Source organism: Pyrgilauda ruficollis, unplaced genomic scaffold (assembly GCF_017590135.1).
Source record: "Pyrgilauda ruficollis isolate IOZ18807 unplaced genomic scaffold, ASM1759013v1 scaffold54, whole genome shotgun sequence".
NCBI lineage: Eukaryota > Metazoa > Chordata > Aves > Passeriformes > Passeridae > Pyrgilauda > Pyrgilauda ruficollis.
Window position 1 is genome coordinate 8,955,876 of NW_024527044.1, and position 16,956 is coordinate 8,972,831.

The window sequence follows — 16,956 nt, forward strand, 5'->3', positions numbered from 1 at the left end:
GCCTCAAGCTGAAGAAAAAACGCAAAACCAACGATTCAATGAGCCACAAAGGAAGAAAAAAAAAAGTTTTAACTATGCAAAAAAATTCATATTTAAATAATCATTCGAGTATCATAAATAAAATTAAGAATGTAATTTTAGGAGGAGGGAAATCACATCAAAATGGACAACCTGGCCCTGGGAAAACTGAAATGATTCCGGGTGAAATGAAGCAAAAAGAGAAGGATTCCATTGCGAAAGGAGCCCCGGGTTTTGCCAAGCAGCCCATGGATGATCCATTAATTGGTGCAGACAGATGGGTGCTGTAATAAGCAACCCTCAGTGTCAGGAGAGCTCCTCACCACAGATCCAGTTGGTGCACTCTTTGTTCAGCCTCTGCATAGGAGATTTTGTGGTTATTTTTGTATGTACAGAAAAACAAAACACTTTCGATGACACCCGGGATGAAAAGAGGAGGGGAGGCCTCTCCTCCCACCACAAGCACTGGAAATAAAACGTAGGCAAAAGGAGCAGTTTGTTCCTGTGGTTGTGGATTTTTACATTATTTATCAGCAGGAGAAGCCCATCCAATTCTTGCTGGAAAGGATTAATTAAGACATGCATGGACAATTATTACAACCAGTGAAGATCATGAGGAGAAAGGGTTGATTCCCACAAGGAGTTGTTTTGTTTTTTTTTTTTCAAATACTAAATTTCAAAGTCCCTCAGGGAGCAATGAGGAAAAAGAAAAAACTCGTCAGGCTTTAGAATGAAAGGATGGGATTAATTCCCAGTTATCTATCCCAGAGAAATGGGGAGTTAAAACAACAAACCAGACTCCTCCCGCAGGAGAGGAAAATGTCCTCTAAGCCATCCCCCACCCAATTCTGATCCTGGAGAAAGGCGAGGAACTCATTCATTGCACTTCCCCAGCCCTTTCCCACCCACAAAAGGAGAATAAATTATTCTCCCAACTCCATTCTAATGAATTACTCAGTGGGAAAGAAACTCCAGCGTTGTTCCACTCCTGCACCACACCATAATCCCCCACATCCCCTATTTCAATTAGGAGCAAAGCGGGAGGACGGAAAGGCAGAAACAACCCAATAATTTTCCCATGATTGTCATGGAATCGTGGAATGGTTTGGGTCGGAGGGGACTTTAAAGCTCATCTAACCCCGAGCCCCGCACCTCGGGCAGGGATGGAGGGACAGGTCTGTCACCTCTCTCCGCGAGTTCCTATTCCATGGGAAGAGCCTGGAGAGGGGAATCCTGCAGCTCCCCGGCATGGGAAGCAGGCAGGCTGCCGGAAAGGCTCCAGGAACAAGTGCAGCGGCGGCACCAGCATCCCCTCCATCGCTGCCGCACGGCCGAGGGATCCGGGGAGCGCACGGACAGCGCCCGAGCCCTCAGCGAGGGGCGGTGAGGGACCGGCACGCCCGAGCCCTCAGCGAGGGGCAGAGAGCCACCGGCACCCCCGAGCCCTCAGCAAAGGGCGGTGAGACACCGGCACCCCCGAGCCCTCAGCGAGGGGCATTGAGGCTCCGGCTCCCCCGAGCCCTCAGCAAATCCGGGGAGCGCACGGACAGCGCCCGAGCCCTCAGCGAGGGGCGGTGAGGCTCCGGCTCCTCCGAGCCCCTGTGAGGGGCGGTGAGGCTCCGGCATCCCCCGAGCCCTCAGCAAAGGGCGGTGAGGCTCCGGCATCCCCCGAGCCCCTATGAGGGGCGGTGAGGCTCCGGCATCCCCCGAGCCCTCAGCGAGGGGCGGTGAGGCACCGGCTCCCCCGAGCCCTCAGCGGAGGCACCCGCATCCCCTCCCCGGGGCCGCCGTGCCGCACTACGGCACGGGGAGCCCGGGCCAGCATCCCCGGCCTCACGGGGAGCGGATCCGGCCCGTTCCAGGCGCTCAGGGCCGGCATCCCCCCCGTCCTCCGCCCGCCCGCCGAGCGCAGCACCGGCATCCCCACGCTGCGCTGCCGGCCGCAGGGCGCTGCGTGGCCGCCCCGCCGCACGGCCGCCGAGCCCCGCGGTCGCCTGTCCCCGGGGCGGGCAGGACGAGCCCCGGAGGGCGGCGCGGCCCCGCCGTGTCCCCGTTACCTGCGCAGCTCCCGCCGCCCTCACGCTCCCGCGCGCGCCCCTCGGGTGGCGGCGGCGGCGGCAGCGCCCGACCACGCCCCCGAGAGGCCACGCCTTCGCGCCATAACGCCCCGCCCACTCCCCGCCGCCCAGCCAATCAGAGCGCTTCAGGCTGGTTGCTAGGTAGATCGGAACCCCCGGCCACTCTAACCCCACTGGGGGGCTCTGATTGGCTGGCGCCCCCCGGGGTTTCCATGGAGACGGGATGCGGACGGGCGGGAGAAAGAGGCGGGAGCTGATTGGCTGGCACCGCCCCCCACAGGGTTGCCATAGCGACGGGATGCGGACGTGGGGGGAGGAGGAAGAGGAGGAGGCGGCGTCCGCAGGCGGGAGGAGGAAGGTGAGAGGACACGGGGGACACGCGACCTCCGGGAGGGCGTGGGGAGGGGGTGTCGCTGCGGTGGGGCACGAGCGGACACATCCCAGGTGACACCGTCGTCACAGGGGGACAAGCGCAGCGTGGCACGGCGGGGCGGGGACACCAAACGCTCTGGGAGGTGGCACAAACCCCGTCGGGAAGGCGGAGGGGATAACGGAATCGGGGTGCGGCGAGGAAGGTGGGAAACGCCGGTGGGAATTGTCAGCGGGGGCTCTGCACAGCGGCACAGCCCCCGTGTTCCCGATGTTTGCGTCCTCACAGATCCCGATGGATGGGGGTGCCCAGGTGGCAAGGGGACAAAGGCACCTGGGCTGTGCCAGCTCTGGGGTGGCAGCAGGGCCAGGGCAGTTTGGACATTTGGGTGGTCAGGCACTGGAACAGCTGCCCAGGGCAGAGGTGGAATCCTCATCCCTGGAAATGTCCAAAACCCACGAGGATGTGGCACCTGGGGACATGGATTAGTGCCGGGTCGGTGTTTGGACTTGCTGATGCACCACAGGGGTTTTGTTCCTGCAGAGATGTGCTCAGAAATGGTCAATAAATTGGTTCTGCTCCTGCAGGAGCTGTTTTGGGTACGGTTAAGCAGAGATTAGCCCAGGTAAAGGAAATTATTCCAACATTCCTGGTTAATGGGACGCGATCATTATGGATTGTTGAGCCTTCTTCAACGGCATCACTTTTTTTTTTAAACCATTCTCAAATTCCAGCTTGTCCTGGAATCAGTGGAGGAGTCCAAGTGAAATTTTCCTGCTGTTAGAACGCACCATTCCTGTCTCCTGCCCTGTGAAACTTTGTGTCTCCTTTATATCCAAATTTCTGGGATCCTCCCATTCCAACTGCGAACCATTCCTAGAGATTCTGGCAATTTTGCTCTTTTTAACCCTGCACAAACACAAAACTTGGGGTTTTTTTCCCCCCAAATCTCTTTTACTTTACATTTTTATTTATATTTACCATACCTGCCACCTGCTCCTACATTTCATTTTTTACAATGAAAATAGATTTATTTGTTTTTTTGGGCATTGTATTTCAATATCTTTTCCTCTTTGGGCAACAAAACATTTTCCTGATGTCTATTTAAGTCCTGATCCTTGGTAACCTCCCCTCCTGTCTCTGGCTGCTGGAATGTTTTGGGATCACCTGAGCCTAATTTCATCCTGGGATGTGGGAAGAAGGAGCTGGAGCAATCTCTGGAATGTTATTTTGGGCAGCCAGTCCAAAGATAACGAATCTTGCAGAAGAAAAGTGAGGCCTCGGCTGAGCAGCCTCTCCATCCCAGCCCTGCTCAGAATTCCAGCTGCTTTTCCATGGAAAAAGGTGGAACTGGATGATTTTTAAGGTCCCTTCCCACCCAAACCATTCCATGAATGAGCTCCTAAGCCAGCACTGAGCACTGAAATTTGAGGAATTTCACTAAATACTCCAATATCCAGACAAAATCCAGGCAGTTCTGTGCCTTTTGCAGCTTTATGGAATTATTATGGAATTATTACGGAATTATGGAATGTGACTTCTCCAGGTGACCCACCCAGATCATCAAATCCAAGCCCTGGCCCTGCACAGACACCCCAAAATTCCCACCCTGTGCATCCCTGGGAGCTCTGGCAGCCTTGGGAATGTCACCATTCCCTGGGGAACTGTTCTGGGGGGAGGAATTTATCCTAAAATCCCCCCAAATCCAACCTTTCCCTGAGGTCCTACAGCTGGAGAGAGAAGAGATCCAGGCCTGCCCCTCCACTTCTGCCCACGAGGAACTTTCAGACAGAATTTCCCGGATCCAGAGGTTTCAGACAGAGTTTTCCCAGATCCTGAAGTTTTACAGACTTTTCCCAGATCCTGAAGTTTTACAGATTTTTCCAAGATCCTGAAGTTTAACACAGACTTTTCCCAGATCCTGAAGTTTAGCACAGACTTTTCCCAGATCCAAAAGTTTCAGATTTTTCCCAGATCCTGAGGTTTCAGACAGAATTTCCCAGGTCCTGAAGTTCCGGACACATTTTTTCCCAAATCCTGAAGTTTCACAAAGACTTTCCCCAGATCCTGAAGTTTCAGACTTTTCCCAGATCCTGAATTTGCACACAGATTTTTCCAGATCCCGAAGTTTCACATTTTTTCCAAATCCTGAACTTTCAGACACATTTTTCCCAGATCCTGAAGTTTTACAGACTTTTCCCAGATCCTGAACTTTCAGACTTTTTCCATATCTGAACTTTGACAGACTTTTCCCAGATCCTGAAGTTTCAGACTCTTCCCAAATTCTGAAGTTTCCCATTTTTCTCAGATCCTGAACTTTCAGACAAACTTTTCCCAGATCCTGAACTTTCAGACTTTTCCCAGATCCTGAAGTTTCTCATTCTTCCCAAATCCTGAACTTTCACAGAGACTTTTCCCAGAACCTGAGGTTTCAGACAGAATTTCCCAGATCTGAAGTTCCAGACACATTTTTCCCAAATCCTGAACTTTCACACAGACTTTTCCCAAATCCTGAACTTTCAGACTTTTCTCAGTTCCTGAGGTTTCAGATTTTCCTGGTTCCTGAATTTTCACACAGATTTTCCCAGATCCTGAAGTTTCAGATTGTTCCCAAATCCTGAGGTTTCAGACTCTTCTCATATCCTGAAGATTCAGACAGACATTCCCCAGATCCTGAGGTTTCTGACAGACTTTTCCCAGATCCTGAATTTTTACTCAGACTTTTTCCCAATCCTGAATTTTCAGACTTTTCCCAGATCCTGAAGCTTCAGACTTCCCCCAGATCCTGAACTTTCACACAGACTTTTCCCAGATCCAGAAGTTCTAGATAGAATTTTCCCAGATCCTGAAGTTTCAGACAGATTTTTCCTGAATCCTGAACTTTCAGACATATTTTTCCCAGATCCCGAGCTTTACAGACTTTTCCCAAATCCTGAAATTTCTGACAGACATTTCCCAGATCCTAAAGCTTCAGACTTTTCCCAAATCCTGACCTTTCACACAGACTTTTCCCAGATTTTGAATTTTCTTATTTTTCCCAAATCCTGACTTCTACACAGACTTTTCCCAGATCCTGAACTTGCACACAGACTTTTCCCAGATCCCGAATTTTCATATTTTTCCCAGATCCTGACCTTTCACACAGACTTTTCCCAAATCCTGACCTTTCAGAGACTTTCCCCAAATCCTGACCTTTCACACAGACTTTTCCCAGATCCTGAACTTTCACACAGACTTTTCCCAGATCCTGAATTTTTATATTTTTCCCAAATCCTGACCTTCCCCACAGACTTTTCCCAAATCCTGACCTTCCCCACAGACTTTTCCCAAATTCTGACCTTCCACACAGACTTTCCCCACTTCCCGAGCCCCGTTTCTCCCTCCCCAGGGCTTCCAAAGGCTCCAACCCTCGGAGCTGCTTTGGGAATGTGGCTGTTCCAGCCCCGGGATCCCAAATCCCTGCGGAAACCTGGCACAGGACCGTGGCGTTTGTGACTAATGGCCAAAGCTGTCCCTGAAAAACAGGACACGGGTGCCTGGACCTGTTTTTTTGGCAGCTGAGCTGTTTCTCTTCCCTGGGCACTGAAATTGCAGGGAAACAAAACAGAAACGAGGCAGGGAATGATCCCAAATCCACCCCAAAATCCACCTACTCGCTTGCGCAAGGAGGTGGATGCGAAACCTCGGCGAGTCCTTCAGCTTTTTTGAAATTGGAGAGGTAATTTGTTATTTCAGGAGATTTAGCTCATTAAAAAAACCCAAAAAAACAACAACAAAAAAAAAAACCCTCAGATTTTTGTAACAAATTTATTTCCTGAGCATGGAGAGGAAAATGCAACAGATTTTTTTTTTTAATTTTTTTTTTTAATTTTTGGGGTGTTTTTGTGTTTGGTTTTTTATTTTTAGTTTTTTGGAGTTTTTTGTTTCTTTTTTTATGTTTTTTGGGGGTTTTTTGGTGGGTGTTTTTGTGCGTGTGGGTGTTTTTTTGTTTCTTTTTTTATGTTTTTTTGGGGTTTTTTTTTGGTGGGTGTTTTTGTGTGTGTGGGTGTTTTTTATTTCTTTTTTTTTTTTTCCTCGTTTTTCAGGGGTTTTTTTTGGTTGTTTGTTTGGATTTTTTAAGATACATTTTTTTGACTCTATCATAACTTCAGAAAGGAAGGAAAAATTAAGGAGAAAATTGATGTGCCCAAAATCCTGCAGTGAATTTTGAAGATGAATCCATTGAAATAGAGAGGAATTTTATCTGGGTGAGGAATAGGGGTCTGAGAGTAGCTACAAAAACCCTTTTTTTGGGTGGGTTTTGATGTACTTGGGTTCAGCACAGGCTGGTAACACAATATGGGATTTAATTCATGGATTTGCCCAAAAATCCCATTATCCATCCTTCCACTGTGAAGCTTTAAAGTGATTTCAGGTATTCAGAGAAAAAAAAAAAAAGCAGAATAAATAAATGCAGGGAATGGAATTTTTGTAATGTGGTAAAGAAATTATTTTTCTTTATGCAGGAGAGAAGATGAAGGGAAAAAAAATTCCTTTTTCCTACATTTGGGCAGGGATTTATGGAGAAATTGCTTTGTCTGAACAAAATTCAGATGTTTGGCGTCCCAAAAAGGGGAGATTTTGGGAGAGCTGGAGGTTTTGGTAAATGTCTGATTTTGGGAGATGTCTGATAAATCCGTATTTCTGGAGATTTTGGTAAATATCTGATTTATTTGACGTGGAAATTCCTTTAAAAAATCACGGAGTTGTTAAGGTTGGAAATAAACCTTTGGGATCACCAAATCCAACCACCAAACCACGTCTGCAATTTTTTGGGGAAAACTTCCAGGGATTGTGGAATTCCACCTGTTCAAAGGAATAATCATCAACACTTGTGATGGGTAAAGACATTAACGATGAATTAATGATGAATTATTTATTAGTGCACGGAGGAAATCCCGGAATCCCAGGATGGTTTGGGGTTGGAAAAGAATTTAGGGCTCGTCCCATTCCACCCCCACCCTTGGGCAGGGACAATTTCCACTCTCCCAGGTTGCTCCAAGCCCTTTTCCACTGGTTCTTGGGCACTTTAGGATTTAAACCTCATGGATATTGTGGCTACACAAAATAAAAAATCTTCAACCTACCTGAATTTCAAATTATTTTTCCATTTTGTGTCATTTAGGTGCTAAAAAATCATTGGATTCCTTGTTAAAATTCTAATTTTTTTCCATGAAAACGAAGGAATGGCACAGGGATAATGTCCATCTCTGTTCCACTGGATTCCTTGTTAAAATTATAAATTTTAGGGAATTCCTGAGCTCACAGAGATCATCCAGCCCAACCCCTCCAGGCAAAGCTGAGTCGAGGATTTATTCCCTCAGGATCATGTCTCAAAATCCTAAATTTCACCAATTCCCAAGCCCGAAAAAAATTTAATTTGTTTGATTTTTCCCTGTGGAGGTCAAGGGAAATGGAATAAGAACGTGCAGATATATGATATATAAAGAGATAAAAAATCTGAAATAAAAAATATTAAAAATCTAAAATAAATCTAAAATGAACTCTAGATAAACTATTTTTGATATATAAAGATCTATGAAATTTAAAATAAAAAATTATAAAATTAATCTAAAATATAATCTATATAAAATCGAAAATAAAAAATATATCTAAAATAAAATCTACATAAAATCTTTATGATAAATTAAGATATATAAAATCTAAAATTAAAAATATTTTAACATCTAAAATAAATCTCAAATAAAATTCATATAAAATCTTTATGATATATAAAGCTATATCAAATCTAACATAAAAAGATGGAAAATTCTGATTTACCTATTTAAATCAAACAAGTATTTGATTTAAATACTGCTATTTTGCCAAATCAATAGCTTTAAAAAAAAAAGTTGGATTTTTTTTTTGCTGAAAGTCACAAAATTCTGCTTTTTTAGGGCAGGGTGGATGACTGTCATTCCTTTAAAAATTAAAATTTCACCACTTTCCTAATAATTTTCTCATGACGAATCCCTTCTACCACAAAAAGATGAAGCTTTGTCTCCTGTCTGGATACCTCTGCCAATAAATTAATTTGATTTTTCCCTTCCTCCCTAATTAAACTCTTCTGTATCCAGCATTTTTTTCCCCTGTGGAAGGACTTTTACCCCACTTCAAGCCAACACTTGAATTTCTTTGATTTCTGATAAACTGAAGAGATTGAGCTCTTTGAAGTCCTTTCAATCTGGCAAATTCTCCAGCCTTTGAATCATTTGGATGTTTCCTAAACCCTTCCAAAATTATTTCTACAGATGCAAATCGCTGTGCAATGAAGCATGACCTAACCAGAAATTAAAATAAAAACATTTTCCCACCTTTTTCTGCATTTTTTTTTTAATTCTCTGTTCTTCAGGCAGTCAGATTGAGCTGCAGCAAAACTTTTAGGGATTAATTGGATTGTTGAATAATTCAATGCTCGGTGGTGTTCCAGGTAGGGAGGAATAGGTAAAAATATCCCAAAAATAGCAGAAATTAATAATAAAAAATGAGAAAGTATCAGGGATGAGCTGGAAAAGCCTTGAGCACACGGGGAATGTGGTGGTGCTGGATTAATGGTTGAACTTGACAACCTTTGAGGTCTTTTCCTACCTTGAAGATTCTCAAAAATTCATCATAAAAGATATCTCCTTGTTTCTGATCCAGGTTTTAAACCGCTTACCCGGCCAAAAAATTCCTTTTTTTTTATATATCCCCAGCAAAAAAAAAAAAAATTAAAAATGAAAAATAGCTGCCACAAAATGAGTTGTGACGTTGAGAATCAGGAGATGTTCCGTGAGGTATTTATAGGGAGCTGGGGAGGCAGAAGGTGCCGTTTTTGTGCAGTCACGTGTCTGCACGCCCGGGAGGCAGCGTGAGCAGGAATTTATAGCTGGAAGGAACGGGAATTTATGGATGGAAGGGGTGGAAAAAGCAGGGAGAGATGGGATGTGTGGGAAATGAGCTGAACAGGGAGTGAGGGGCAGGAGTGGTGGGATTCTGAGCTGGTCCAAGGTAGAAATGTCAAAATTCCTCCGTTAGGAGCAGAGCTGGGGATTTATGGTGTCCTAAATTTACTGCTTGACGAATTTTGGGTAATTCTGGGGGTGCTGCTTTGGAAGTTCCTGTAGATTTCACTGGATTTTCAAATGGGATAGGAGTACACTTATCACAGAATTCCAGAATGGTTTGGGATGGGAGAAACACAAATCCCACCTTGTTCCACCCCTGCCATGGGCAGGGACACCTTCCACTGTCCCAGGGTGCTCCAGCCTGGCCTTGGACACTCCCAGGGATCCAGGGGCAGCCACAGCTTCTCTGGGAATTCTATTCCAGGGCCACAGCCAGGAATTCCTGCCCAAATCCCATCTATCCCTGCCCTCTGGCAGTGGAAGCCATTCCCTGTGTCCTGTCCCTCCATCCCTTGTCCCCAGTCCCTCTCCAGCTCTCCTGGAGCCCCTTTAGGCTCTGGAAGGGGCTCTGAGCTCTCCCTGGATCCTTCTCTTCTCCAGGTGAACATTCCCAGATCCTGGAAGGGGCTCTGAGGTCTCCCTGGATCCTTCTCCTCTCCAGGTGAACACCCCCAGCTCTCCCAGCCTGGATCCATGGGAATTCTTCTCTCCTGGACACGCAGCGATGGGAGGTGCTCCAGAAGCTGAACTTCCCACCTCTTTATTTCAGAAATTCCATTAATCCCAACTTCCAGATGCCTGAAATCCTGCATGGATTCAATCCCAACCCAGAGAAGCTGTGGCTGCCCCTGGATCCCTGGAAGTGTCCAAGGCCAGGTTGGATGGGGCTTGGAGCACCCTGGGACGGTGGAAGGTGTCGGGGTTGGAACTGGATGAGCTTTAAGGTCCCTTCCCACCCAAACCATTCCATGATTCCATGGTTGCTTTAAAGGCAGGATCACCAGCGGGGACAGGCCGAAGTCAAGGAGGCAGAATCAGGAAATCCCAAATCGTTCACAGTCACAAAACCAGGGATGAAATCCCAGATATTCCAGGGTGGTGCTGCAGGTGAGGACAAAGCAAGGACAGGAGATGGAGCTCCCTGCAGACTCCATCCTGGGAAGGACTGGAATTTGGGAGAGGAATTGGGCGGGAATTCAGATCTGAGGCAGAAGAGCCTCTCTCCAGTGGCATTTACAGCAAAGGATGGAGGAATTTTCCAGCCATTTGAGCATCTTTAAACCCCCTGAAGCCATGGATGTGAGACAGCAGATCCCAAAATCCTCCCAGAGCTCACAGGTGTAGCTCCAAGGCCTTGGAGAGAGGACATGGGCTTGATTATCTCACCAAATTTGGGCCATTCTCTTGCTAATTAATGCTCCCAAGTGCCTGGAGAGGCAGAACTTTGGGAGAGCCTCAGCTCAGATGTGTCTCCAAGAACGCTGAAAGCAAATCCGCGTCTGTCTTTGATCAAAGACCGTAAACATCTCCCTCCTCCCTGGAATCCTCCAACCCAAATCTCAGATCTCTGACTATTCATCACTTCCTTGGGGCAAATCCTTTTTCCAACTTCAGCTTGTTATCTTCGTTGGTTTTTCTGGGTTTTTTTCCCCTCCGTTTTTCCAACGTCCCCCACGCAAATAAAGCAAATAACAACTGTCAAGGCGCAAATAAAAGAAATGTCATTTCCCAGCCCTCGCCAGAGACGTTCCTGCTGGGAGAGACAGAGCTGAAGCTGTCGGCTGCTGCAGCAGACATCAGCGCTGATAATGTCCTTCTCTGCAGGAACATCTGCCCGTCTGGAGTTCATAACGATCCGCGGTGTTTTCCCGCTCGCGGTTTAATCGCCGTTTTATGCGCGATTATAAGCCGGGCTTTTTTCCCCGCCTCTCTTTGATCTGTCTGCTGGAAAAATCACTTCCAGCATTCCCTCACTTCCCAGGTCACCATCCCGAGGGTTGAAGGCGGTTTTGTGGTGGTGGGGGAGCCACGTGTTGGCGCTTTGGGGTCCGGCTCCCTATGGATAAAGGTCAACATCAGAAATCCTCCTCTGGATTTTGATATGGATCGTCCTCGGTGGGAGCTGTCACCACAAAGGGGCCGGGGAACAAAGGCTGCTCTCGTCAGCCCATTCCTGAAGGTTTTGCTTAGTTGGGATTGAATCCCTGCAGGATTTCAGGCAACCAGGATCAATGGAATTTCTGAAATAAAGAGGTGGGAAGTTCAGCTTCTGGAGCACCTCCCATCGCTGCGTGTCCAGGAGAGAAGAATTCCCATGGATCCAGGCTGGGAGAGCTGGGGGTGTTCACCTGGAGAGGAGAAGGATCCAGGGAGAGCTCAGAGCCCTTGCAGGAGCTGGAAATGTTCACCTGGAGAAGAGGAGGACCCTCAGAGCCCTTCCAGGAGCTGGGAATGTTCACCTGGAGAAGAGAAGAACTCTCAGAGTCCTTCCAAGAGCTTTGGGTGTTCACCTGGAGAGGAGAAGGATCCAGGGAGACCTCAGAGCCCCTTCCAGGATCTGGGAATGTTCACCTGGAGAAGAGAAGGGCTCCAGGAGAGCTGGAGAGGGACTGGGGACAAGGCATGGAGGGACAGGACACAGGGAATGGCTTCCCACTGGGAAAAGTGAGATTGAGATGGGATATTGGGCAGGAATTCCTGGCTGTGAGGATGGGGAGACCCTGAGATTTCCCAGAGAGGTTGTGGCCTCCTAATCCCTGGATATTTTGTGTTGGAAGGGACCTTAAAGCTCATCCAATTCCAATCCTGACACTTCCCAGTGCCTTGGAGCGGAGCTGATCCATTCTGGGGGTTTTATCCTGGAGAAGTTTGGGTTTGGGAAGCACTCGGATCCAGGAGGTTCCAGGAGTGCGGGGATGATAAATTCCCCACAGGATGACCAAGGAACAATCAAGGGAGGAGTGTAGGTGGCAGGAGAAGGGATGTGGATTCTTTCCCTCTCCACAGGAAAGGTCGGGAATGCCGGGCCCATTTCGGGGCTCCTCAGTACAAGAAATACACGGATTTATGGAATAAATCCACATTAAATATGGAAATATCCAAATAAATAAAAATAGATTTATGGAATAAATCCACCACAGGGCCCCAGGAATGATTAAGGAAATTGAGAACCTGATGTTTAGGGAGGTTCTGGAATCTCCATCCAATAACATGCACAAAACTCATGGACATGCCTGAGCTACTCCTTTACCTGATCCTGTCAGGGAGTTTGGATTAAAGGATCTCCATAATTTTTTTCCAAAATCATCCATTCAGCGATTCTGTTGATATTTTGTGGATTGCTTTTCAAGCTGGATTTTTCTCAGCACGTACTGAGTCCCCTCTAAATACTCAATTTTCTTTTATTTTGTCTGTGTCTTATAGGTATTTGAAGAAAGAAGAGCCCTGCTTGGAAAATGGGTAAATTTTCTCTTTAAATAAATATTTGCTACAGGCACATTTTGGAAGTGATCAGGAGTTTATCTCATGAGAATGTAAAATTTCTCCTCTTTGCCAAAAGGGATTCACTTTCCCTGATGTGACTGCTGTGCTTTTGAGGAGAGTAAAGGTATAAATTCCCTCAGTTCCCACATTCTGTAAGTTTTGACGTTGGGAAATCATATTCCATCCTTGGAATGAGCTGAAATGAGATGAAAAAAACCTGGGAAATGTCTGTGAAGTCTTCAAAGGAGATGCTGGATGTTCAGATGCTTCCATGGCCTGCTGGAGGGTCTTTGAAATCTGTAATAAACGACATTTTATCTACCAAGTGCACACGGAGATTGGTTTGGGTTGGAACTGATTATTCTTTGTGCTTAGTAAGTCACTTGTGAAATTTTGTTTTTGCATCTCAGATGGTCTTTACAGGCAAATATTTTGATTTTATGGATTATTTGTCTTTATAGGAAATAATTTTTCCATAATTTGTTGTGTTTTGGTAATAAGGAATTTCAGGGACACCAAGGGAATTAAATAACTGAGGGGTTATTGTTCAAAACCCAGCTTTTAATGGGATAGGCAGCAAGTAGAAAACATAAAACCCGTCTCTTGGAAACTGCTGGATGTCTAAAAATGCCAAAATCTGGGAAGAGCCTTCCTCCAACCACTCTCACAAGTGCTGAATCATCTCGGAAAGGTCACATTTCCCACCCTTCCCATGACATTGGACCAGCAGCTCTCAGAAGGCTCCTTCAGAGCTGGCTCTCCTCCTCGTGCTCCTGCCAGCCAGCATTCCAAGGAAAGGAAGCACAAAAGCTGCTCTCAAGTCCCCACCAAGCCTGGGGCTGTGTGAGAGGAACCACGGAGAGAAATCTCAGTGCTCCGGGCAGGATTGTCCACGTTGGCTCCCATGACCTTCTCCAAGTGGTCTCAGGAAATTTGGACTAAATGGAGCTGCTGGAGCTTGGATTTCTTGGCAGGGATCATGCTCAGGGCAGTGTAAAGGATTTATTCTCAAACTGGAAGGCTAAAGCCTGTCCTAACTCCTGTTAAGCATTTTCAGCGATATCCAGGCGATGGAACGGAAAACAAATCCTCATTTAATGGTTGGACTCAAAGATCCAAGAGCTTTTCCAACCTTGATGATTCCTGGATTCTATCTGCAGATGATGCCAGGCTTTCTGAATTTTGGGGGTTTAGAAATCAGACGAGAAAGGTCTGCAGATAGATTATGGGCGAGGGAAAAGCGCTGCACGAAGAGTGACACCCAAAAACTTCACATCTGAGAGAATCTGAGGATGCAGCAGCTCTGCAGAAGAAATCACTGGGAATGAGGGCGGATCACAAACTGAATGTAGGCTGAGAGTGTCTTAAACAAAGGGAAATATCCCAAAGGCAGAGTCATTCCCAGCTCTGCTCCCTGCGTTTTGGGAAAGCTGGGAACAAGTCAGAGGAGAGAGCAGGTGCAGAAAACGTGGAAAACATCCCTGTGCTGCAAAGAAGATGGAGAAGAGGTGTAAAAACATCTTTTAATGAAACACAGAAGATGCCAAAAAAGAGGAAGGGAGTGATCTGATCCCTGTGCTCACTTTGGAGAGGGCAGGAGATCCTGAGCTCACATTGCAATTACGGAGACACAATTTAGACACGAGCAAAATCCAGTGCTGCAGAGAATTCCCTGCTGGAACAGCTTGCCTGGGGATTGAGGGTGGAATCTGGAGACTTCTGAGGTTCCACAAGCACTGCCAGGAGTGCTTTTAGGGAGAGCAGACCCTGCCTTGTGGTGGGAGGTGAACCAGATCAGTGTCCTTCAACTTTTTCCACAGAAGGAGCATCCACCCTCCTGGAAAAGCAGGACAGGAAACTCCTCGTGCAGCCTTGCCACAGTGGTTTTCCTTTATTTGGTTTTCCAAATAAAGATTGGATTAAACTTGGGGTGCTCGTTGTTTATTTGATTTTTGCTGATTTTATTTGCATGCATTCAGGGATTTACATTTTCATTTTGTTATTTTTTCCCTGCTGGTGCCACATCTTTGATGTCTCCCAGGGTGTTGTGGTCCATAAAACACAGGTTGAGAAACAAGGAATGAGGTGACCTGAAGGCATTTAATTTCTGTTCCTGGAGGGTGCAGCCAGGCAGGATTTGGTCTTTGCTTCCAGGGAATAAAGGACAGGACAAGAGGAAACCTTGTCAGGCTGTGCCAGGGGAGGGTCAGGCTGGACATCAGGAGGAATTTCTCCATGGAAAGGGTGGTCAGGGGCTGATCAGGGAGGTTTGGAGACCCCAGGGAAGGACTGGACGTGGCACTCAGTGCTCTGGGCTGGTGACAAGGTGGGGATCAGTCAGAGGAGGGACTTGATGGTCTTGGAGGTGCCTTCCAACCCAAATAATTCTGTGATTCTGTGACTGAACCTCTTGTTTTCCCTTGTGTCACCTCTCTGTGTGGAACTGAGCCCTTCCAGGTGAGGGACACTCTTCCAGGGTGGTGGCCACGGACCAAGTCCTTGGGGCTGTTGGATTATGCTCTGTTCTGACTTAGAGATGAGGAAACTGAGAGGCATTTTAAAAACTTTTATTCTATTTTCAGTCTCATGTGAAGGGTGAGACAATACAGATGTTATAATTCACGCCATCACAATCAGAAATTAACTATTTCTTAACTGCAATGTATTATAAGCATTTCTTGGCCTATTGGCTTTTCCTACACTAAAATTATTCTTTGTGAATGCATTTTTCATAGTTTTATTTCTCTAGATAAAAATTCTCTACAAATCCATCTCCTACAGGGGCCATCTCTGTTCACCTTGCAGTAGAGCACAGGAACACCACCCCCAAATCTGCAGATAAAAATTGCTCTTCCCGTGGCAGGGCTGTCCCTGGCCTAGTTTTCACTTTTACCACCCTATCAAACAAACAAACCTGACATTTTTAGGGGAATCACAGAAAGATTTGGGTTGGAAGGGACCTTAAAGCTCCTCATTCCATCCCCTTCACTATCCCAGGTTGATCCAAGCCTCATTTCCAAGAGGAAATTCCTGGGAAGACTCTGAGGAAGGGAAGTGGCCTGGTGACAAAAATGAGCCATTGCATTGTCACCTGCCACGGGGTCAGCTCCTGGATGGACTTTAAGGTCCTTCTAACCCAAATCTTTTCATGATTCTCCTGTAAAATGTCAGTAATGTCAACATTTCTTTGTGTAACTACAGAGGGAAAAGTGAAACCAAACAGATCCTGAGGGGGAGAGTTCCCAACTGCTGACCAGGAGCTGCTTGGCAGCAGAGATATTTGGGATATTTGGGATTTGCTTGGGTGGATTAAGGGTTTCTACGGATATCAGGTGCCTTGTCTGCTCCTCACCTTCTCTCCCAGCTCCTGGGTCTCCAACAAATCCTTTCAGCAGGACTGGGAGAGGACGGCTGGGGAGGGAGGCTGTGAAAATCTCTCTTGAGGTTCTCTTGGTGGGGAGACTTTTTGTGTTAGGATTGAGACATGAATGGGACTTTTGGTTTTTTTTTGGTTTTCAGGTTGTTGTTTATTTATTTTTTTTATTAACAGTTCAGTATGTTGTTTATATATTAGATTTAGTGTATAAAGAGAAAGGTACCAAAAAAGTCTTAAGACACCCAGTTTCAAGGTCTTCTAAACCAATTTTGTCTAATTAACTTTTAGAATGCATTTTATTTCTACTTTTCTACTAATAACTAATTATTTGTCTGTTCATGTCATAATTGCATTGCAGCTCTTTGTAACTAATCACTTTGTGCTACTAATACTGTAGAAAACGGAGTAGATGAAGAGCAAGAAGGAGATCAGACAACACCCAAAATCTTCTATCTTGTTTTCTATCTACTTCTGTACTAAAAACCTAAAACTCTACGTTTTTCACCCTGTGATAAACTACAGTACTATCTATTTTGCACACTCATCGATTCTAATTTATCCTAAAGTTTTGGAAGTTTTCTCTATGGATGAAGGTTAAAAGCAGTGTTCTCCTGGGGATTAGGACTTCTCAGGACAGGCAGAGAAATATTCTCTGTGCCCTGGGTTCCTGTGGGTTTTTAGTTTGTTTTTTGTTTTTTTTTAAAT

General features: G+C 46.2%; 1 protein-coding gene across 1 annotated transcript in view; it reads left to right on the forward strand.

Moving 5' to 3' along the window:
• Positions 1-2,319: 2,319 nt before the first annotated feature.
• The window catches only part of FBXO16 (F-box protein 16), a 34,643-nt gene continuing 20,006 nt past the window's right edge, over positions 2,320-16,956 (forward strand). The window contains exons 1-2 of the mRNA XM_041480852.1: positions 2,320-2,454; positions 12,816-12,851. Of these exons, the coding sequence (XP_041336786.1) occupies positions 2,320-2,454; positions 12,816-12,851 (171 nt within the window). The remainder of the gene's footprint in view (positions 2,455-12,815; positions 12,852-16,956) is intronic.